At 43.9% G+C, this 24,327-nt stretch overlaps 1 protein-coding gene across 1 annotated transcript in view; it reads right to left on the bottom strand.

Annotated features, from left to right (window-relative positions):
• LOC8032191 (prohormone-3-like) overlaps positions 1–24,327 on the bottom strand; it is a 197,710-nt gene that overhangs the window by 51,883 nt on the left and 121,500 nt on the right. The window contains exon 2 of the mRNA XM_040503436.2: positions 699–840. Within this exon, the coding sequence (XP_040359370.1) occupies positions 699–840 (142 nt within the window). The remainder of the gene's footprint in view (positions 1–698; positions 841–24,327) is intronic.

The following is a 24,327-nucleotide window of genomic DNA, read 5'->3' as shown; positions in this document are numbered from 1 at the left end:
AACGTACATTCCACAGAAACTGTACATAGAAAGAGATTGACATCGTTTCCTACAGCTCCGCAAAAATCTTCCTTTTTTTTCCGTTCGAATAAAAAAAGCAAATTTTATTTTTGTCATTTCATAAAAAAAGGAGTGTGCCCGGGGGGGGGGGGGGGGGGGGAGGTCCTGTGGACAAATTGTAACGGTTACAAGTAATTTTATTTCTTCGAAAAGTAATCAGATTACTCTTGTGATTACTGCCTAATAAAAGTAATCAACTGATTACAAAATTACTTGAAAAAGTAATCGATTACAAGTAATTTGATTACTTGTGATGCGTACGGTACAAGACTGGGCACAATGTATCCGAGAGTAGTGCTGCTGATAGGCTGTGGCGAGTGTCAAACGGATACAATAAACGAAGTTCACTCGACAGGGATCTTATTAAGCCAGGGGTACGTCTCAAACTCGTTAGTGTGCGGGGACCAGACAGCCCACCCCCGAGATATCAAGGGCAAACGCAGGGCAGGGGGCGGGGGGAGGTTGCGAACCCACCCTCACTTGGTCGTCTGCTAAGTAGCGCTGGGAGTAGAGAACGACCACCGCTCACAGGTTAGAGCCAGACCTGTTCACGATATGACCACCCTTTTCAAGCTGTCAAGCGAATGACTTTCTGGGGCAGAGTGCACGGAGCAAGTGCGAGCCGCGGGAGGACGCACGTTTGGAGCCGTCCACGTCGACGCAGGCCGAGCCCCGGCAGCACTGGTCGCTGGCCAGGCACTTGCGGCCGAAGCAATCCAGCTCGTCCTCCTGCGACAGCCCGGTTTCCAGCACCACCTCGCCGCCCTTCTTCTTCTCGCCCTGCGAGAACGCAAGGGGAAGAGTTTAGCGGCACTGCCAACACCGCCTAGATGACGGAGAAGGCGGATGCACTACTCCACCCAGAGGAGACCAGCGTGGGGCAGAGAAAAGACGGGAGTGCTGCTTCAGAGTTCGGATACGGAGAATCACACGTGCGGAAGCCGAACAATGATGCAGCACTCGTGTGCAATTCGTGGCCCGCGCTGGACTTTTTGTAGTTGACGTAAGAGGCGCAGAACTAAGGCACAGTCATATAGTAATTGACTTACAATCGTTAGAGTCGAGGCTCAAGGATCTATCTTGTGGAAGCAGTAAATCACACGTTCACAAAAATGCACGCGCAAGTGAGCATTTCCGACTGCGTGAATCATTGAAAGCTATTCTGGCCATGAAAGCGTTTTCTAACCAATTATGCCACGAGGTCGATAAATAGATAAATAAAAGCTAAATTTTTCAATGGAATGTCACTTCAACTTCGTGCTTTTTAGTTAGGTTGAGCCAGGAAGCGTGAGTACGACTTCAACGAACCAATAAGCCAACTGCATTACCTTCATCCGCTATGGGACGCCACAGACGTAGTGTGGTTGAAGTCCCTTCATGTTGCAAAAGTAGCGCAAGGTGTGTCAATGCACGAGGCACGTGCAACGTGCAGCCTTTGGGGAGATTATGGCGGCACAGCGCAGCACTGGAACACTGCAGCACTGGGCTAGGTTTACGACGCCATGTTCCTCCCAGAAGTGGCGCGTGGCACGTGTCTCGGGCATTTCCACAACAAATGAATGGCGCCAATTTTCCCAGGATAAAAAAACTTTAGGTGTGGTCCCCTGGGATCATACTGTGGATTTAGCGAAGGCCCACATTTTGGTGGTGACCTAAAAGCTCGTTATCTCCGCGAATATTATTCCTTGTTGCCTCCGTGAATATTATTCCATGTATTAGTGATCACCAGGCGGTTGTTGCAGGCATAGAAACAAAATTTACACGATCGTAGTCATGTGAATAAAGGACAATATTTTTTTTTACGTGACATGTGATCATTTTAGCATCGCTGCGTAGTTTCTTAACCAGTTGCCTGTTTTTAATTGTCTTTCTGAGGAGAACAGTAATATTTAATCATGCTGCATGTTTAAACAGAAAGTGCTTGATCTTACTAATATTTATGTTCCAAGTATATACTCTTATAAACTGAAAAAAAACGGAAGTAGCCATGGGTGACCTCCTGTATTTTGAGAATAATTTCTAAAAAACGAAGGCAAACGTTTGTGCGGTTAAAAAAGGAGAAATCAGTTAAAGAGATTATCTGATGTAACACGTGAATACAAATTGAGCATAAAGAGCGGAAAACAAGAAAGCTTCAAGAGGCCTAATAACATAATTAAAACCAAACTCCAAATGTTGTGGTAATGTATGAAAGGAATCAAATCAGATTATGTAGGAATAAATTAAATTGTTCACGATAATCAATTTTTTTTATATAAGACTGAGAAAGCAACGTATTTGAAGAATTTCTTTCACTCCGTTTTTAGCTCAAACATTCTCGCAATCTTTTAACCCTTTTAAGTACTGCACTGCTGATGAAGCCATGTGTAATATAGTGTACGTGGAATTGAAGCGCCTTTAAGGAACATCGATGAAACAAAGGTTAAGAGGGTTCAGACGATATTTCTCCCCGCATACTGAAGCAATGGGTACGACCGCTTTCGCTTTATATTTATTTAATTTACGGCAAGTCACTATTAACGGGACAACTGCTAGATGAGTGGAAGGTCACCCACATTCTCCATATTCACAAGGGAGGTTCGAAAAAAGATATAGCAAATCATAGGCCTTTTTCACTAACATCAATTTCATGAAAATGATGGAACATATTTTATATACGGAGATAATGGGACGTACGACACATTTTTTTTTAAATAAAAGAACAACATGGTTTTAGAAAAGTTATCTTACACAACGCAACTCATCGAATTCTATCACAACTTGATATGACAGTTGATGAAGGAGGGCAAACAGATTGTATTGTTTTCTAGATTTTCATAAGGTGCTCGACGCGGTCACGCACCCGTCACTTTTCAATAAACCCGAAATGTTAAGGTACATTCGACTTTGTTAAATTGGATTGAACATTTTCTTTTTCAGCGTAGACTGTGTGTAATTTTGAATGGCAAAGATTTTAATTATGTTGACGTTACGTCGGGGCTTCCGCAGGGGTCTGTCCTGGGATCACACTTTTGTTGTTAATAATTATAATGATATTTTAGTAGGTATATTTCTTTCTGTATTCGGTTGTTCGCTTATGTTTGCGTTATGCATAAAAAGCGTTTCAGAGTGAGAATAGCGTCCTTGAGTTAGAAATGACTTAGACCGTAAGTCATGTTTTAGACCGTGTGCCATGCTTATGCCATGTTTCAGCATGGCATAAGCCTAACACTAAAAATAACCTCTGTTCGTCTTAAACAGGTCATACGGGCCAATTTATAAAATGAATACGGCACTTCTCACACGAAGAGTAAGTATGATGATGTCGGGGTCCTTAAATACATTCATTAGCTTGACCATCTTCGTGCTCTTGCAAGTTCCGTTTTGCGCGATTGTCTTCTGGATTTAAGTATATTTCACTATTCCGCCATGCTAAGGAATTGAGCTGGTCAACAAAATATTTTAAAAAAGCAGGAATTTGAGGTTGGTGCTGTCCACCGTACTATTCCACTCGCTGTTTAAAACTTCGCAAAACTTCGAAATAACATGATGCTACCCATAATCTTAAACAATACCGAGACAAAAAAGCAGACAGGGCTATGAAGATTCAACTTCAACTTCAACTTTATTGTTTCTCTCCAGGCGAGAAGGGGAGGAGGAAGAAAAAAAAGCAGTCTGTTGTCGTTTGACGGAGTTTCTCCTTCCCAGCAGCAACGAGAGAAACTATCTTACATACTAGTGACCCGTAGAACAAGGTTTCCATAGGATCAAAACACACAACATTTATTTGGGTTTACTGGATTTCCGTTGTTCTTTCACTCTTGGGCTTCCCTTATACATTGTAAAACATTTTCAGGTAGTGTTCTATAGTAACTATAAAAGGGGATTGCCTGTGTAGTGTACGACTACACGAACCGCTAGCAGTTAGCGCCAAATCACCGCGAAGGGGTGATAGTCTCGTTTAAACAATTTGGTGAGAATACAAATGCTGCGCCGTTATTTGTTGCGTGGCATTCTTAACATTTAGGGAGGAGGATTAGCTGCTGTGTACAAGATGCCCTTTGAAGGCGCCTTTGTGAATATGAGTTACGACGGAGATGAAATCCAAGCCCTACACCACGCTCACAATCCTTCACGGATACCCTATTGTACGTCTTTTCATGCGGCAAAAACCAACGTGTGCTGAGGGAACAGCATTATCCCTGGATCCCATGATCTTTGGCTGAGTCTCTCTCGTACATGTCATGAGAGAAGTAAGTCGCTGAGGAAAGTGCGTGACAGCTTAGACGCTCATTACTCCATCAACTCGCGCACCCCTTCCAGAAATAATTCACTCGCCTTAATCCGCTCCCCGATACACGGGTGAGTGACTGCGTCGGAGATGGCGTGGTCGAAGCAATTAACTCCGCCTCGAAGTGGCACGTGGTGACTCGTGCCGGACCGATATTTTATAAGCTCGATGCAAAATAGCTCCTGGTCGTGACTAGGAGTAATTAATTTCTAATGTGCACGCTATTTTGGTAGTTTCAGCTGGCACATTGTTGGGGCAAAGTTCGCAGGTCTTACTCGTAAAAACGGCTATACACACGGCACGCAACCAGGACCCATACTAGCGTAATAAAGAGACGTACTACAATGAACTGTTTAAGTTTATTAAAAAAAAACAGATATAACAAATTATTCATAACTTCAGCGGTCATTGAAAGTCGAGAATTTGAACCCCGCGTACAGTGTGGTAAAAAAGTGCCCTGTATCGGTCAAGATTCAACGCACTATGTCATAAGTGTTCCTCGCTATGATTGATGCTCAGTAATGTAGAGCAGCTACACTAGACCCCTTGCAAAATGCGCAGCGCCGTCCGCGGTGCCAAAAAGAATGCCGGGAAGTCTAGGTACACAACCGATTGTAACAGGTGACGAAGGCGACGGAGAAAACGCGAGTGAGTTGGCGAGGACACTCGAAAAAACTGCGCTTCCCCCTTTCTCTCTCGCTCTCATCAGCCTTCCATACTATAACAAAGTAGGAAGCTAGGCTAGTTGGTGGAACTTGAACGCGGTGTGAGTGTAACAGCGCGCAACAACGAGGACTAAGTTAAGCAACGCACAGCATAGGACAAGTGCTGACTCCCAACTAAATGTTTTATAGTGAACTCAGAAACCGGGAAGGACATAAAAGGCACGCTCCACCACGCATGCGCCACCCAGACTGTCTCGTCAAAAAAGGCTTCATGAATCAACGCATCACTAAAAAGAAAATTTACTTTTCCGATAATGCCACCGATGGCTTGCTGACACATCGCGCTCTTTAATTTGCAATGTGGAAGACGTTTATCGTTTCTGTCGTCGCCTTATATCGGTGCCTTCATGATATAGCGGTGTCATCGAAGGATGCTTTGCACGTGCATATCTCATAGTGCAACGAAAGAGGGCCACCGACCGTACCTCTCGAGGAATAGTCGTGCTCGCTGAGCGAGTCATGTAAGCACCTACCTGTAGGCTGATACAAGAGAGGGGTATCCTGTATACAGCACCCGAAACCACAGACAAAAAAGATTTGGCATGCGTTTTGCTACAGATGTTTCTTAGTAGCCTCTCTGCCTTCGGGTTGACCCTCGAACGAATTTGACTGGTTCTATTGTGAGGGGGGCGGGGGGGGGGGGGGGGGGGGGGAGGGGATGGGGGGCGGAAAACACAACCGGGATACCATACCGGCGCATGCGTGGTTGAGCGTGCCTTTTATATTCTCTGGTTTCTGTTTTCACTATTAAACATTTCCTTGCCGAGTTGTGTGTTCTTTTTCATAGCCCTCCCTCTTACACGCTGTTATGGCGCATTCACACTGGAAGCGGATCCGCGTTCGCAACGCAATTGCGAGCGCGGTTGCTTAAAGATCCAGTACAATTGCTCGCGCACTTGACGTCATCGAATGCGCGTGCAATTGCACTGGATCTTTATAGAACCGCGTTCGCAACCGATTTGCGAACGCGGATCCGCTTCCAGTGTGAATGCGCCATTACACCTACACCATTTTCAACTCACGTTCTAACCGCTACGGGGTATAAGGGAGAACGTTCATGATTGGGCGCGTGGATGTTTCTGGATTTTTCGCAAACGGTTTATCACTGAGAACAGTGGACTTTAAGATTATTCTTCACCCCCAGCATATGGCAGGGACATTCGAAGAGTGAACATTTATTATGTGATGAAACTGCGATAAGCGCCTTTCACTTTCAAGGTTGCCACGGAGCCTTCCTTTTAAACTGTCTTGCAAACTCAATAGAGTTAGAAGGTGCAAGCTTTCTAAAGGGGGAACGATGGCACCATTGAAGCCTTTTGTTCAAGTCTTTTGGCGATAACGCTATCGATATAGCACGAAACGCTGCAGTCTTGTTTTTATAATTATCTCCGCGATGACCTAGATGTATTAATCATTTCAGAACGGTTCTCTTTTCAGCATTCTATGCTATCTTTTTTTTATATCAAGGATGGCTCGGTAATGGTATTGAGTGTCACTTTTAATAAATACTAGCGCTGGTAATATTATCAACCATGGAAAACAACCAAAGGCCGTTCGCAGGCTAGCACCAGTAACCCAAAAATCTTTTTTTTTTTTTTTGCGTTTCCCAATAAAGCCCTAATGAATACCCTTTTTCGATGAGACCTTGACACCGTCCTGAAACTTTGGTGAACCGCCTTATCTTTCTTTCCTCTAACCGATTAATTTTTTTAAGCTATTGATGAGGCAGTAAATACTCTAAATACCGGTAGCCTCCGCACATGTGAATTCACATTATCTTATTTCGCAGACAAAAACGTATTTAGAACTTTGATTATAACCACTATAATATAAGGAACATTCTCGCAATACAGGCGTCGCCAAATTATATTATTATATTAAAAGAAAACTATGTTTTAGACTTTACGAGAAAACAGCCATTTGAGACCAAAGGAAACTATCCTCAAGTAATTCTTATCACCGATATAGTAGATTCCTTCTGAATGTATGGGTGCATCCAGAACGTAAAATAGAAAAAAAGTATTTATATGAAATTCGGTGTCCTATTGAAAACCGTGTGAAACTGGCTAGCGCTATTGCTATGTTCATTAAAGAACACACATTCAATTTGGGAAAATGGAAGTAGTAGCAGGGGGCGGGGACTGCATTTTGAAATAAAGAATAAAAACTAAAGCGTACTCAACCCTTCTAATATCCAAATATTGTTGACTATGTTGAGGTGTGAATAAAATTGAGACTCAATAAAAATATAAAACTGCTAATGTGCGCTAAGGGGCATTCGCAGCATGCGATATTTGCCGACACTTACCGAAAAGTTTTCTAATTACCCCGACCGAGCGATTGCCAATTAAGCGAAGTGAAATATCCCGCCGAGTAAACTGCTTTCTTTTTCGTTATCTGTTCAATGCGTTTTAAGAGCCTGCGTGCGTAAAAAAGAAAATTGATTCGCGTGGTTACTTTGCTAGGGGATGGAGTTCGTTCGTCGTTGGGTTCGGGAAACGCGTCTTCTTCCAGTTTTACCTCGATTGTTTACGCTGCACGACACGAATCACGTGAACACGACTAATTGGGGCTTTTTTCGTGCCAAACCAACGACGGCCATCGGGCACGCCGCAGCGGAGATCTGAGGATTCATTTCGACCACCTGGGCATCTCTTGACGGGCAACCGAAAGCTCGGTTGCACACCACCTTCTCCACAATTTTGAGAGACTGCCCTCTGTTGGCAGCTGTAGAACCCCCGCACAATGGCCGACAGAAACCGCAACGTCACGGTACACTTTATGTGTTTGGTTAGACTAGAAGACAAAGACACGCCTGTGGACTAACTCAATTCAATGACGTCAGTCCACTGTAGTCGTGCTGCTGTCGCTACTGCGCACGCGCTTATGCTTCACTCCTCCCGAATTTTGTTGTCGCGCACGCGCAGTGCCCACACCAGGTATGGGCAAACGCAGGCTTGTTTGTAAAGCACAGTGTTGGTATATACAAAAAGGTGACGAGAACTGCGACGTTGCACTTTTTGAGCTGTTTGATTGCCTCGCCGATTCCTAGCGTTGGCCGCTCTCCAACTTTCGTTATCTTTAGGAGTGACCTGCACTTTTCACGATGTCGGTTGTTAGTAGGGTGACCAGACGTCCTTGTTTTGGCCGGGACAGTCCCGTTTTTGAGGTCCGCTTCTGCCGTCCCGTCTTTTTGGCCCAATAAAGTATCATGTCCCGTTTTCGCAGGAGTGCATAGTTCCGAAATTGGCACTAAGCGAGTTGAAGCAAACCGAACGAGTTGAACTTCCCATATTAGTGCGCAGACTTTTACGACCGAGTCTTTCAGGATAAAGTCCTTAGGAAACTTCAGTCGTTGGCAAAATACATCCACGCCAACGAAGGACCCGAAGCAGGACCTTCTAAATGAGTGCATGCAACTGAACTGTGAGTGTTACTATTCCCTAGGCCCTATAGGGCTTAGTGCAATATTGTAACGTCTTGAAATAAGAGCAGTTATTTCGTTAAAGCTTTTTCTCCCAATCTCAATCTTTAATGCCCCCCTTCGGGACTGATGATGTCCCGTTTTCTACCTTGAGGAATATGGTCACGCTAGTTGTTAGGCCAATGTATATTGGTTCCGACTTGCTTATGATCGGTTTTGATCAGCATGGTTGATGGTGCGTACGAAGGTGATGGCAAAAAACTGAGCTTCCTTCAATACCGTATATGCTGTCTTTCTCAGAACGAGCTTGAGAATGCTGAGACGTCAATCAAAAGTTGTTGTGACTCTCCTTGTATGGTGTTACGTCAGAGCTTTCGCTGTTGCCGACGAGAACGCCGTGTGTTCTTCGGGTGGAATCTGAGCAGTTGGGCTCTGTCCAAAATTAAACTACTTGTGCGTCGGAGGAATCAAAATTCGGGTATGTGCCAATGATATTCCTAAAAGCGGTGACAATATGATTGAATTGCTTTCTGAAAAACTACATCTTACCCGGCAATTTCTTTAACGAGATTCTGAACATATTCAGTAGTAGGTATGAGGGTAACGAAATACACCGTTTTGTTTCACGTCCGACTGCAGCTCAGGCTGCGGTTCGGTGAACAAAATTAAGCAGTGTCAAAGGTGCATCAACACGGCTCTGTCTGTTCGACTAAAGCAAGCACTCACAGGAAATGCGCCACGATCCTGCGCTTCTTTGAGGCGTGACTGGTTTAGCCGATAATAGCAAAACCACGAAGACCACGGGTGCTGTGACTTTTGGCGCTCCTTGGTTGACTTTATTAAATTGTAGCGTTAATTGTGGTCGGAATCAGTTTGAAATGAAGCATTGACAACTGCAAGCATGGTGCCCCAAGATTGAAAGCACGTGCAGCTTGCGCTTAAGCATAGCTTCGGCAAACTTGGCATTGCACCGGCTTGTCCGCACGAGCAGAGACATGGCGGCGTGCAGTGGCCTTGATTGCAATAGCAATCAAGGCCACTGTTTGCGTTCCCACAAGAGTTCATTTAGACATCAATAACAAACAACTCGGGTGTTCTTCTGTGTAGCGAGCGTCATGAAGAAAAACAAACGATAGTCTTTCACCGAAAGAAGTCTTCTTCAAACTCCGCGGGGAACGCGCTTGCCTACTTCAGCATTCCTGAAAAGTTATCACATTGGGACTTTCTTTTTACTTCACCTCTTCTGCAGAAATATGCTTGAATGATCGATATTATAATTTTATACTTCCGTGATCTAATAGGCTACAATAATTAAACACCCAAAAACATAAACACACGTATTATCTTGAAGTGCCCCTTCTGGCTGGTTTTTGTTTTCTCGATGTTCCTGGATTTTATGTGGCAGCAGCAAATAAACTAACAGAACTTCCGCGAAACCAGACCACTAAAACAAAACGAGTAAAAACAGGCTGCTTATAAGATAATATTTTGTTTTTCCCGGGAAGCAGGATCGTTGGTGTCTAGCTCTTCCCGCAGACGCCAGACACACCTCGCGGTGAAGACGGTGCTTCCTCGCCAAGCTTCCCCTAAATAATAAATATGATATCAGGGAAAGGAAACTGCCAGACTGGTCCTACGATCAAAACGTGGCAGCCGGTAGCTACAGCCTTTTCATTTTTATTCGCGGCACGCCGCGCACTCGGGACGCTTCGGCGTAGCGTCGGCGGAAGATGGCACTGACCGCCCTGTGTCGACTCAATCTTGCCGAGTGGCTTCAGTACTCACTCTGACATGAGCTTTCATGCACGAATCGGAGGCGGTATTTCGACAAGGGTGGGCGTGACAGGAATGTCGGACACCGTAAAGGCTAAGGCGCTTCTCCGGTAGAATCGGCCACATTAGCCCGTTTCCTCGTGCAGTGTCACCGTTCTAGCCACCGTACATAACCAGACGACGCAAGCTAGCCATGCTTTGCGTGCAGGCTGAGCGAACGCGACTCTGACACGACTAAAGCGCGAAACACATGTGAACCTAAACCACGTCCCGTCGTGCCGCCGAGCGGCAGTGGCTCTTGCTGCGCGACACGATATGGTTTTATTTCACATGTGTTTCACGCTCTCGTTTAGTGCAGTCCGTCAAAATGAAAAGTATAGCCTTAGGTCGAAATACGTGGAGTTTCGAAAGAAACAGGGATTAAGGACATGCCTATTTTCGACAGTGCCGCACTCGTCTGTTTAAGAGGGCAGTAGTAAGTGTTCAGATGGAAATATATGTACAGTAAGCGCATGCTATGAGGACGTAATCTGAAATATTGATTAGCCCACTTCACCCTGGAAGTGTTTCGGACGGATATCCCAGAGCATGTGTGAACCATTACGTAGTTGGTCACATGTGTGGACATACACACGAACCATTTCGAACTCTCACGAGGTTAAATATACGCTTGGTCCTTTCCGTGTCTTATTTACTCCAAAACCTATAACTTCATATTTCGTTAGTCGTGGAAGTTGCGTCAGCAAGCTTTGCGCGGGAGATGCTAAAATAAATGGTCCGCTTCCATTTTTGAAATGGCACTGCGTCCACGTGGCAGTCTTACGGACTGGCACGTGGACGTTGTCATCGCTCGGGGAAGCACCTCCCACCACTGAGCCAGACCAACCATGCATCGACACGTCATTCTTCGTCCCAGCACCATCGTCATCAACAACAAGCTCTTAGGGGATAACCCGTTGCCCGCCATTGGATCCTCTCAGTGAGCACAACGGCAGGGCACCCTGCAAGATGCCGCTTAACCCACTTCTGTTGTTCACGCAGGTTAGTAAAAAAAATATGTATGGGTTTTTCGAAGTGATGATAGATTTCTTGTTCTGCTGCTGTGCCCAAGCAGTGTGTTTTTTTTTTTTTTTCAGACATAAAAAAAAAATGTTGCTAATGCTAGCGGGTGCCATCGAATTTAACCCGGGTCCCCTGACGGAAGATCAGCAACAGCTTATCTTGCAAAGTATGGCTATTTCGCCTCAAGTATAGGTTGGTCAAACGGCACTTTTTAACGAACTAAAAGCAATTTAAAGCAACCAGAAGTCGGTGGATGAAAAGCTAGCAGCATTAGCAACCAGGCTCACATCGGCAGAGGCTAACTTGGAGTCTTCCGCAACTTCGAAATGATGTAAATTGTCTCCTTGCTTCTACACCTAAATTGGCTTCTCAAGTTATAAGCTTGGCTTTGCAGCGTGAAAATCTTGAAGGTCAGTCAAGGAGGTCGAATCTGATTTTAATGGGATAACTGACAGTTCTGGAGAGACTTGGACTGTTTCTGAAGCCAAAGTCATTTCGCTTTGCCAGGAGACTCTTCGTATGAAGTTTGATGCCCCGTTTTTGGAACGTTCCCATAGGCTAGGAGCGTTCCGATTTAATAGAAACAGGCCTATTATCGCGAAATTTACATCACCCTTAGCGAAAACTAATACGTTTCAAATATATCACATTCTAATTTGAGTGTATTTGAAGTACAGTTCATAATTTTAAGTAACCGAAAAATAGACCGAAAATATAAACTTATTTTTTTTACTTAGTACTAAAATATACTTCTAAAAATCATTTTAAAATACCTTTACTTAAACTACGTTTGAAGTTCCCTTCATGCGTTTTGAACTATGTAAATACTAAATTAATAGGCACAAAATACCTTTCACATATATTTCTTGAAAAATTTATTTTATTCATGCAAAATATACTCCAATCCAAAAAAAAAATGGAGCAATCAAAAATACCTGCAGAATACTCTTAAAATACCTGAAAATCGTAAATACTGTTGTGTTATACCCTAAGTACCTTTTGACTGCAGTACTTTGGTAGTTTGACTTAAACTACCAAAATATTGAAAAGCTCCCCTTCTAGAAGTTCGCTTCAAGCAGATATGGAGTACACTGAAGCGCCTAAATACAACATTTGATTCGTTTGTCAACTGAATTGCGGAGCATCGCACTGATAAATCAGCCTAGTTTATGTTATTGCTTCCTTTTTTCTATCAAGAACACACCTGATCAGTTCCTTGCACACCAATCACAAGCGGGGTTCGGGAACTACAACCACAACATTTGCTGATGCTGGAAAGCTTCAGCAGGTGCTGTGAACAGATACGTTTGGCGTGGTTTTGTTAGCACAATGTTAGTTCACTGAACGTGTATACTCACCGTTGTACGTGATGCGAATAGTGACTTTAATATAGTGATATTAACTACCATATTAAATAGTCAACTACTAAAATGGAAAGGCAAAACAACTACTGCAAAATATTTTATTTTTCGCGGGCTCAATATTTCGCGATTTAGGTCAAAGTTGGAGTTTTTGAATAATTCGCAAATTCTAATTTTCGCGACGCGCTGGGATCGCATTGTAGATTTTAATGTTTTTACATTTTGCCGGGATTGTTCACGGGACCTATTTTTCAGAATTGTAGGCGATTCGCGAACTTTAGGAGAATTAGGTCCTCACGAAAATAAAGTCGTTTACAGTATTTTAAAGTGAAGATACTGCCTTGGTTCGCTTCGTCCTGAGTGGTGCTACGCAGAGAAGCAGTAACATGTATTTTATGAGCCGTTTGTGTGGATATCGTTTTAAGGACTGCGCCGAATTATTATTAGTTGTAGCAATGCCTTTTACTAAGAGATATCGTCCACAAACTTCAAAACACAGTTTCCCCTTTGACAGACTCCCGAGGAGAAGATCGAATACTTGGAACCTTAATAAGCGCAGAGGTGGTCACCGAAAAAATGATTACCTTCAATATGTAGGCTATATAAGCCTCTAGAGCAGTCAACGGGACTGTGAATGAGCTGTTCAGTGCGTCATGGTGTTTGTGTTTGTGTTCGTTTCTAATGTAGCTTTGTGAGATGTATTTAGTAGTGCCTTCCAATACCACAGAGACACCATTTGCAGACAAAATCGAAAATAAAAAAAAAATTGTGTAACCGGTTTTTAATGCACAAATGGCATCTTGAGTGTGAAGGGATAATATTTTTGGTATATTTAAAATATTTTTTGATTCATATTTATAATGTATTTTGAATACCTTACGCGCGTATTTCGAATGCGGCCAAAATAATACATAATAAATACAAAATGAATATTCGTACTAAATATATTTCAACTTCGTTTGAAGTACGGCCTCTTTTTGCTAAGGGGCATTCAAACTAAAACAAGACGTTTTGTTCAGCGCGTCCAAATTAAAGGGTACCGCCTACTCGCTCAGCAAGGATTTTTCGTTGAAGACCAGAAATGAACGCAAAAAGCTTCTGGAATTCGCGAGAAACCAAAACCCCAAGTTTCAACTCCGGTACAATCGCTTATACAGGGTGTCACAAATGAAAACTTACACGGTCTTTTTTACCGCAAAAATAAACTAGGCATCGCCGAACGCTCGTTTTTCACCCAAAGGTAGAGCTGGAGGTCACAACCAGATGCCAAAGTTTCAGCCCGATCTGATGACTTAATCAACAGTTATAAGTGATTTTCTGAAAATTTCAATGGGAAAATGTAGCCCATTTTTGCCCGTTTTCGGTTTCTGGTGCCATAGAGCCCCATGTGTTTGAAAACCCCGTCGGCCACCATTTTTCCATTGAAATTTCCAGAAAATCATAACTTTTGATTAAATTATCGGATCGGGCTGAAACTTTGGCACCTGGCTGTGACCTCTAGCTCCACCTTTGGGCGGAGAATGAGCTTTTGGCGATGTCTAGTTTATTTTTGCGGTAAAAAAGACTGTGTAAATTTTCTTTTGTGACACCCTGTACATAGGTGACCGAATGTTTTACGTCGATCCAATCAAACTTTCTGCGAAAAGTAGTGACACTTAACATTTAAAGAAATCTAAACTGAACAATGCGGCTATGAATGATATAGTGGTTTTGAGCGTCAATTGGAGAAGCACTAGAAACAAAATCGACGACTTTGCCGCTCTCATCTCGGTCACTAATCCGAGCATTGTCATTGGAACAGAATCTTGGCTCGAGGAGTCTATCTCCGATCTAGAAGCTTTCCCGCCAAACTTCGCTGTATAACGTAAGGATCGGAATGGCAACAGCGGGGGTGTGTTTCTGCTGATTCATGAAAGATTAAAAAGTTCCGTAATAGAAACCAACTGCTTATCGTGCGAATCCGTTTGGTGTCGAGTCTCCCTTGCTAACGGTGATAATCTTACTGCGGGTTCATTCTACAGATCGCCATCAAGCAAGATAAACTCTATTTTTTTGCATAATGCTTTATCTGTGGTAGAAGCAAGTTTTTTTTTTTTTGTGGTGATTTTAATTTACCGAATAATCAGTGGACAGAACTCGAACCATCTATGTATAACTATGCTGGTATATATACTCAGCATTTGTTAATCTTGTCAATGACTATGACCTTCATCAGTTTGTCACAGAGCCTACGAGGATCGGTTCTAGCCGTTCAAGTGTCCTCGACCTTGTGTTCAGTAATCGTGCTTCGGCGGTCTCTGCTCTTGCCGTTATCCCGGGAATTAGTGACCATAAGGCTGTTGTTACAAATTTGTCTTGTTCATTTGATCACAGTGCTTCCTTACGTCCTAAGAAAGTGTACTTTTTCGGCAGGAGTGATTATGCCGGTTTGTCTAGTAGACTTGAAGAATTATGCTCGGAGTTTGAGGACATGAGCGTGACAGGTGACATTAACTTAGTGTGGAACATATTTTGGAGTAGAATAAAGACTCTGGTTGATATTTTCGTCCCATCGAAAATTATATCACATCGAATCGTCGTCAGGATAAACCATGGAGGAACTCCGAGTTACGGAAACGTATTAATAAAAATAAACGTGCACTAACTCAATACCGAGCTCGTTATGACTCTGTATCATACAATAAACTAAAAGAGATACGTGTCGACTTTAAACGTGTAACCACTCCCGTCCTGGGCAAACTACTTTTCAGCACTAAATGTGAAACTCGGACAAAACCCAAAGGAATTCTGGAAGTTTATTCGCTCTAATAAAAATGATATCGTTGGAACTCCCCCCCCCCCCCCCCCCTCCCCTTCTCCCTGTTGGTCGAGGTCGCCTTTTAGAGGATGACTCTTTAAAGGCTGCCAGTTTAAATAATTGTTTCAAGTCTGTTTTCTCGGATATCATGGCGGGGAATTATTGCGATTCCGAAGAAGTACATGTTTCAACTGATTTTGTGTCTGAAATCCATTTTGATAAACACGGTGTTTTCAACTTTCTTAAGAAAAATAGACAAGGTTCAGCACCTGGTTCCGATGGAATTCCCAACGCTATTCTCAAGTCTTGTGCTGAAGTTATTTCGAGGTACTTGGTAATTTTGTTCACGGTATCGTTGAAATGTGGCTTCTTGCCTCCGGACTGGAAATCTGCAAATGTCGTTTCCGTCCACAAGTCTGGCCCAAAAAATCTGGTAAAAAAGCTGCAGGCCCATCTCACTGACAAGTGTGTGCTGAAAAACTATGGAGCACATTATTTACACTAACCTAATGAAACACCTAAGTCTTATCAATTTCTTTAGCCCGTCACAACACGGTCTTTGTATAAGATTTTCTTGTACCACGCAGTTGCTCGAGTTCTATCACGACATTTCACAATCGTCTGATAAGGGCCGACAAGTTGACTGTATCTTTCTGGACTTCAAAAAGGACTTCGACATGGTTCCTCATGCTCTCCTTATCAACAAGCTTCAGCAACTAGACATAGACTTGGAAATGTTTAATTGGATTGACGATTACCTTAATTCACGAAAACAGTCCGTGTTAATTAACGGTTTACAGTCTCCCTATATAGAAATAACATCCGGAGTTCCACAGGGGTAGGTACTTTGCCCTCTCTTTTTTTTAATATACATTATTAATAATAACATCCGGAGTTCCACAGGGGTAGGTACTTTGCCCTCTCTTTTTTTTAATATACATTATTAATATAGTTGAAGGCGTCTCTTCACATATTTGAATATATGCAGACGATTGCATTTTGTACAATGATGTGACCTGTGATGCTCGAGTATTCGCTCTTCAAAGTGATTTAGATAAAATTAATGACTGGTGTATCAAATGGCGCATACCTCTAAACGTAACTAAATGCATTAGCGTTAGATTCACTAAAAAACTAAATTTATTCCTTCATCCTACAGTATCGGTGGCGTTTCACTTGAACTGGCATCGGAGGCTAAATATTTGGGAGTTATTTTTTCGTGCGATTTAAGATGGAATAAACATGTTGACTATATTACAGAGATAGCAAGCCGGTCACTGGGATTTATTAAACGTACATTTAGGCTGGCTCCCCCATCTTTGAAGGAGACATTATATTTTCTCTTGTGCGGTCTTTCCTCGACTAAGCCAGTGAGATATGGAATCCGTTCAGTGAGAACCTTAAAGATCAAATCGAAAAGGTACAGAACCCTGCTGCGAGATTTGTTAGCGGTAATTATGATTTTAGAGATAAATCAACTGAACTTATATCGTCTCTAAGTTGGATGCTTCTGAGTCAACGACGGAAATTGTTACGTCTGAAATTGTTACATAAAGTACTTTACAACAATAGCGCAATTAGTAGGCCCATGTATATTTCTGAGCCTGCCTATGTATCAGCAAGAAGAGATAATTCAAGAAAAATTTGTACATTCCACAGCAGAAGCGATGTTTTCAAATGCTTTTTTTGCCGAAGCCCATTGGGGATTGGAATAACCTGCCAAGTGACATTGTTGAAACGGCATTGTCAAAGCTGTTTTTTTTTTTTCAAAAGATTCAATGTTTCTTTTAACTACCGCTGTACATTACTTCTTGGATAATTGTGTTTCACCTTGTGTTTCTAGTGTACACATTTTATGTAAGTGCCCCTCCTACTATAATGGCACTTCAGGCGACGTAGGTATGCAATAAATAAATAAATAAATAAATCTTCTTGCTCAGTTAGCGTCGCTTCCCAATATAATCGTGTCTTATTTTCGAGAGTATGACTGGGCAAAAGTCCCAACGATTCAACTCAATTTTATATCATGGTACCCCTGCATATACTGGTCTGGGACAACGTTCTTAGATCTATCAGTTGACATGCTCCACTGAAAAGCGGCGCTCGAAAATGGTTCTTCTTTGTTGCCTGCACGCGATACAGGCATTTTTTTACAAGTACGACTAACCATTGTCGCGTAAACGCGCAAAACACTTGCCAGGAGCGGGGGCTCTGCCGTCCGCTTGTGGCACGTATCTCCCGAGGGCCGCTCGAGACGCGGGCATCGCGCGCCTGGCGCATTTGACGCTATTTGTAAAACAAACGCCAACATATGGAGGTGCTTTAGGCTCATAGCGTTCCTAATGCCACCAGCGTCAACGACCCCCACGGAGAAGGGCCGTTTTTGAACGAGATTCTTCTTGCACCCGCTTTCGAGGAATCCCTTTCCATCACAAGTAATATGCATTCAACGCTCCACCGGTTCCGCCACGTCTGTCTATAGGGCGGGCTGATAGTACAGCAAGCGCCACCGAGCTTATGCGCCGCGCCAAGCGTTTAGGAAGCTTGTCCACTGACTGGTCTAGTAACTTTGACGCGGGGCGCGTGAACATAAAGTTGGCTGAAATGTTCTGAACCAAATAGACATCTGACCATTTTGTTCCAAATCATTCCGAACGCTTTTGTTTCTATTTATTTTCCAAAGCGCGTGAACGCGAGTCTCCTGACATGACCTCTTGGGCATTGACAGTGCTACAACGGCGTTTTCTAATCGGCTTTTTTTTTTTTTTTTTCTCAGAAAACACGTGCAGTAGCCATCGGGTACTACAAATACTCAAAGTATAGAGCAGGATATTGGGGACTTCTAGCAAACCGTTACTGTGTAATACGCACCGTACTACCGGAGCCATTCAGACATGCCTTAAAGCGCGCACCCCGCAGTAACGGTATCGGCCTGGCGCGCGCTTCAAAGCACGCTTCAAAGGCTGCGGTAGTGCAGTACGCGGAACACGGTAAAGGTTTACGAAAAGTCCCTAATAAGAGCTCAGTGGTAACGTCTCCGCTTCACACGCAGCGCACCCAGGTTCGACTCCCGCGGGCAGTTGGTGATTCTTTCAATAATTTTGCAATATCGGCGACGGATGATCTTCGTAGCCAATTGCAACGGACCTCATTTCCAGTGGTGGGAACAGCACACAATCGCTATCGCTGTAAGTATCGTGTTTTTTTTTAAATTTATTATGGAGGTGTTATATATTTCGTACGTTACATCCTTCCGTTCGCTTCAAATGCACGTCTCTCTCCTTGAGGTTTGATCGGATCCCGCTTGCAAGAGCCACGCTGTGGGCAAGAAGTCGGCGGCTTCGGCTTGCTCGCTGCGAGAGAGCTCCCAAAGGCACGTTTCCTCAATCAGTGATCTCCACTTGTAACCTCCGACGTGCTGACAAACAAAATCTTTTTTGCTTTAGGTTTTTAGCTATTCGCAAGTCAGTAGCTGGGATCATTCACCACCGAATGTTCATCGGTAGAGTTCACTTGGTTATAATTGACGACCTTATTTTACATTCTGGATGTGCATTGGCACTTCTGCATGTCCACAGAGGGCTGACTCTGAAAGTATTTCATCGAAAATACTTTTTGAATGCTTGTAGTGATGACGAAGGCATGTTAAGCATAATCAGCCAACCGATCTAATGCACCGCTGCTGGGCGCACCTGGAGCAAAAGCTCGTGCGGCAGAACCCGGGGTTCCTCGGTGCAATCCAGACCCCTACCCGGTTTCATCTGGTTGATTATCATAGCGGCGTGGGGTTGCGTGTCACTATGCCTGAGGTACGTTACAACTCCAGGAGAGCAGTCCAGCTGCACTGGCTAAATGTCTCATCTACAGCGGAGACATGAGACGGCTCTTGGGAAGCTATACCTTCCCACTGCATGACCTTCAAAGCAACAAATTACCTGACATAAGGAGATATCGTTTATTCGTGGTAACATATTTATGTAGTACCAGTGGTGTGACGTCAAGCTGCTTTAGGGGCAATTTTAGGAAAACTGCCCCTCACTTTGGTGCGGCCGTCAATACAGAGCAAGCAAGCTAGGCATTTAAAACTTTTTGTTAGCGTCTTGAACCAGATTTCTTTTATTTTATGTAAGGCTGAGTGTCCGTAGAGCCCGTATCAAACATGGCTTAGTAAACAGACTTGTACATTTATATATTTTAAACGTAAATAAATAGAGTTGCAAATCTGCCGTGTCGTCACGATTAAAATAACTTTTGAGGTCCACTTCTAAAAAGTCTAGCGAAAAAGGTATTATCAAGCCGTAAATCTCAGCATATAAATTGAAACAAGTTTATAACTTTTACCTTATGAATTAGGCTGTTTCTATCGCAAAAAAAAAGTAATTTTTAAGACGTCTCAAGGCTGTGCAGTTTCTCCCTTTTAATATTGAAATCGATTACCGATTCGTTAAAGGTTAAAAATATTTTATTTAAATTTATCAAGTATTGTAAAAATGCACCTAAATGAAGACGTTTAAAAAAGTTACGTGTTACGCAAACTACAATACATTTATAAACGCGTAAAAATGTTTTGACTACGACTATTGACTGGCTAGTTGCAGCTTTGTGGCATTGGTGCATTGTTTCTCACATTATGCTTCTCATTTTTTATCCACAATTTATCACGGGAAACGAGTTCAAATTACCAGCTAGAACGATATATCTACCCTTTCTCCGGCACACATTTATTTTACAAAATATTCCTTGCATAGTGTTATTTGAACAAAATCACTTCTGTCACCGTTTACCCCCCCCCCCCCCCCCCCCCAAAGGGAAAAAAAAAGAAGTAACAAGCGGGACAATATTGGCAAACGAGAATATTTCAATTTATGCTAAAGTTCTGATGAGGTGAGGGAACCCGTGACCACGGGGAGTTTATTTTACCCCATAATTGTCTTGCAGCACACATGCACCGGAACTGAGAATCGGCGAACATTATGAATGCCTTAGACAAGTGTGGACCGATATTTGAGTTTTCACATCGAGGCCTTCTCATAATCTTTAGCTAGAAATATAAATGAACCTTTGCGCACTGTGGCGAAGGCCTTTTGGAGCACGTGTGGCTGAGTGCCGTCTTTTTATCTAAAACCTGAAGCAAAGGGAATTACCCCGTAAGTGTGACGTCACCGCTCCAAAGAAACCGTTGTTAGGGGCGTTGCTATGGGGGAATACATGGGACTTAATTCCGCTCCGAAACAAAAAACCGATCGGTGAATATTCGGGCGTAGAATTTAAACGTCAAAAACAATTAAATGAAGGAAGCCTAGGTTTCGCGCTTGCCACGACACAAGTTTGCCGAGAATCGACAGTTTCTGAAATATTTGCGACGGTAACTTCCGGGCCTCGACACGTCTCCATATGCTTGTTGCCGGCGAACGCATGACGAACGCACACAGAATGACTAAGTATGCCGTCTGCAGCAGGTTGAATCGTTTTGCAATTATATAATTTTGATTCTGTATTTATTTGGAACATGACAGGCATAAGAAAACTAATCAGGTTTATAAAAACGAATAGCAGTTATGTGCGAGACGGAATACTGTCTGACGAAAATCATCACACGTATGCAGATCAGCTAAAAAATAGGAGAAAAGCATCCGTTTAGAAAATTATATCAAAGCAGCGTCGGGCCCCCTTTCTGATTTGGCAGTTGACGTACATTGTAATGAAAGAACAATTACTTAGACACTAACACAAGCGGTTTGAGACCCCAAACTTCGTTCTTTAAGCTAGCAATATGAGTGTGTGTTTCGTACCTGCCTTGTAATTATGAAACTGAAAAAAAAAATCCTGCATGTTCTTCAGTTTTAAGTAAGACTCCAAGCGTGCACGACTGAGATTGACCGCTTCTTCATGGCTTTAGAATAATCGCGTTCACTCTTACCCTGAGTGTAAAAGATAAGGAGGCTAGAATGACCTTGCTTACTCAGTCTCGCCCTACCTCACTAACCAACATCCTAGGTCGAATGCTCGAGCTGCTGAGTGTAGCTAGATAAGGAGCCGAGTCCGACTTTGTCGACTCACAGCCGGCTGCCACGACGACGCATCGTCGCACGCTGCTGCTGCCGTCGACGCTCATCCTTTCCTTTTCTTTCTCAGCACAAGTTCGCCGATTAAATCTTTATTTTTGTTTTACAATCGCTCATGTGCGACAATACCTGTGTTTGTTATGGGAGTTTGTTTGATCACACAGATGTGCACGGAAGCAACTGTGCTGCCAGAAAACCTTTAAAAGTGTGCTGGCCTGCACTTTCACCTTGATACACTTCACGTCGTCGTTGACTTATGTGGTCGTACGTCATTCTTCTTCACAGTGTTTTCAGCTTCTGAAATATTGCGGAAGCGAGCTCCACGGGAAGGCTTTTGCTCGCTCGCACACCTCGAGCGTCGATCAAAGGTGTGCACGGACATTCTTTGCTTCCGAAATCCCACAGAACGTTGACCCCCGAGACTAGAAACCCTATTGAAAAAAACCAGCACAAGCTGGTCCCAGCATCCCAGTTTTATGTTGGGTTACTGCTCCAGCATGCCCAGTTTGTCATGCAGGTCATGCTGGTTAAGCTGGTCAGGCTGGTTGATCTAGTCCCAGCTTCAAGCTGGGTTATTGCGCCAGCATGCTCACTTTGGCATGCTGGTCATGCTATCTGACCTGGTCATGCTGGTTGAGCTGGTGGACATCCCCACCAGTTTAACCAGCTTAAATTGATACACAAAATAAATAAGTCAAACTCTTCAGAAAAAGCCAGCTCGGCATCCAATTTATTATTTTCATACTCGCAGCCTGCTCACGTGAGCTCAGATGCTACACATTATCTGCGCTGACACCGTACTAACCGACGCACAGACAATGGTTCTTGGTGTAAAACGAACAATGCTATTAAAACTAGATTATTTATCTCTCAACACGAAACATACTAGACACACAAAGAAAACAGGCAATAACAATGAAAAATACTACACGAATGACAGAAGCGAACGTGGGACCCGGCAGTAATAGGGGGCGAAGCGACCTCTTGCGTAGCCGGCAAAGGCGAGGAAATCCGTAGGGCTTGGATGGCATTGCCGGTGCTCCTCGGCACCACCGTCGTTCATGAGCACACAGATGTTCGAAGACATAAAACGACGCCTCAGTCGGGGCGTCCGACTTCTTCCCGGATTCGAGGAGACTGCCACTCGCTGCCTCCTCGAATCCTGCTTCACTTGCACCACCGTTCAAGTAGCCTCCAAGCAACGCGCACATAACCGTCCCTTCGAAAATCTGCCCAAGATAGCCAAACGAGTCCCCCCTCAAATTTTCCATTCCTGCCACTCTTTCTCTCTTTGCTCGCACACAAAGAAAGCACGCAGCGCGCCTGAAGCGCCTGGTCGTCTACTAAAACGAGAGGACAAAGAACAGGACGCGACCTCGTCCCAGCCGAAGCCGACCTTGGCTCGCGCACGCTCCCAGCAATGCCAGTTCGACCAGTTCTAGCCGACCTTGGCGTGCGCGTTCACAGCAAGACAAGCTCGAACCAGCTAGGGCCAGCGTCAGCATTAGCTCGAACCAGCTTCAGTACCAGCTCGAACCAGCTTGAACCAGCTTGACCGTCTCGAACCAGCTTGATTACCACCTAGACCAGCTCGAACCAGCTTAAAAACCAGCTAAACCAGCTTGACCAGCTTGATTTTCTTGCTGTTTTATTTAATATGGAGTTTTGTCGATCGTCACTAATCTCATTTAACGTAATCGTGCCCTCCCTCAGAAAAAAAAAAAAATTACACCGAACCCGCGAAACCATTTTGTCGTCTGTTAGCGAGGCAAAACAGGTTGTGAAACTTTATTACAGGTTTTTTCATCGCTTTATGATACTAAGACGATACAAAACTCTTTATGTTTGGATATTAAGAAGTCACAATGCTTAGAAAAAGTTTTTTTACTTTTTTAGCATACAATTATGAACCTCACGTTGAGCCCCTATGCATTTGCCCATAACAACGGCCCTAGCTATGGTTTGTTTGGATTGGAGCGCCATGTTGTGACGTCATCACTCGCGGGGTCAATTGATTTATGTTTGAAGGGACCGCATAAATCGGTTTGGGAAGGTATTGAGGTACGATTTTATAAAGAGCTGGCCGAAGAATGTATATCGAGGTGTAAATATTTCGCGGAACAAACTACGTCAGTAAAGAGTTAGAAATTAAAAAGTTAAAATGCCTACCCACGGCGTCTGTCTGTTGGCGCAACAGCCGACAGATTGCGGCACGTAAGATCGCAGGCGGCTTAAAAGCCCAGATTGGAGTGAGGGCCCATCTCAGACCGTGTGGAGGGTTTGGAGTTTAATGGCGGACACGTCCTGCAGCGATCGATCGCAGGTGCGCATGCGCTGCGTTTTTTCGTGGCGAGGAGGAAAGCACGAGGAAAGTCGGAAGGAAGCGTTTGCAGACGATCAACGCTTTCGCCATCTCCTCGCCGCTTGTATTGCAAATCCGGCCCATAATCCATGTGACCCTGATCGAGAAGTTGGGAACTCTCTGTAATACATGCGGCTACACACGGCTATGCTCCGTTTCACCTTACGATGGACCACAGCGGGCGCTACAAGCCAATCCCAGCCTATCGGGTGCCGTGAATGTATCACGTGACTCCGAGCCCCGCGCACCCCTGCGTCCTTTGCAAAGGTCATGCGACCCTCACGCAGCATTGGGTTTGCTTCGATGGTTTGTAGCCTGCAGTGCGGGTCATTGTAAGTTGAAACGGGGTACAAAGGCGTCTACGACGGGCGCTCTCCTGGACCACGGCAATGGCAGACGCCATTTTTGAGCCAAAAGCGGTGGGTTCT

Source organism: Ixodes scapularis, unplaced genomic scaffold (genome assembly GCF_016920785.2).
Source record: "Ixodes scapularis isolate PalLabHiFi unplaced genomic scaffold, ASM1692078v2 PGA_scaffold0__279_contigs__length_252992795, whole genome shotgun sequence".
Classification (NCBI taxonomy): domain Eukaryota; kingdom Metazoa; phylum Arthropoda; class Arachnida; order Ixodida; family Ixodidae; genus Ixodes; species Ixodes scapularis.
Note: the sequence above shows the minus strand (reverse complement) of the source record. Positions and strands in the feature narration are given on the sequence as shown.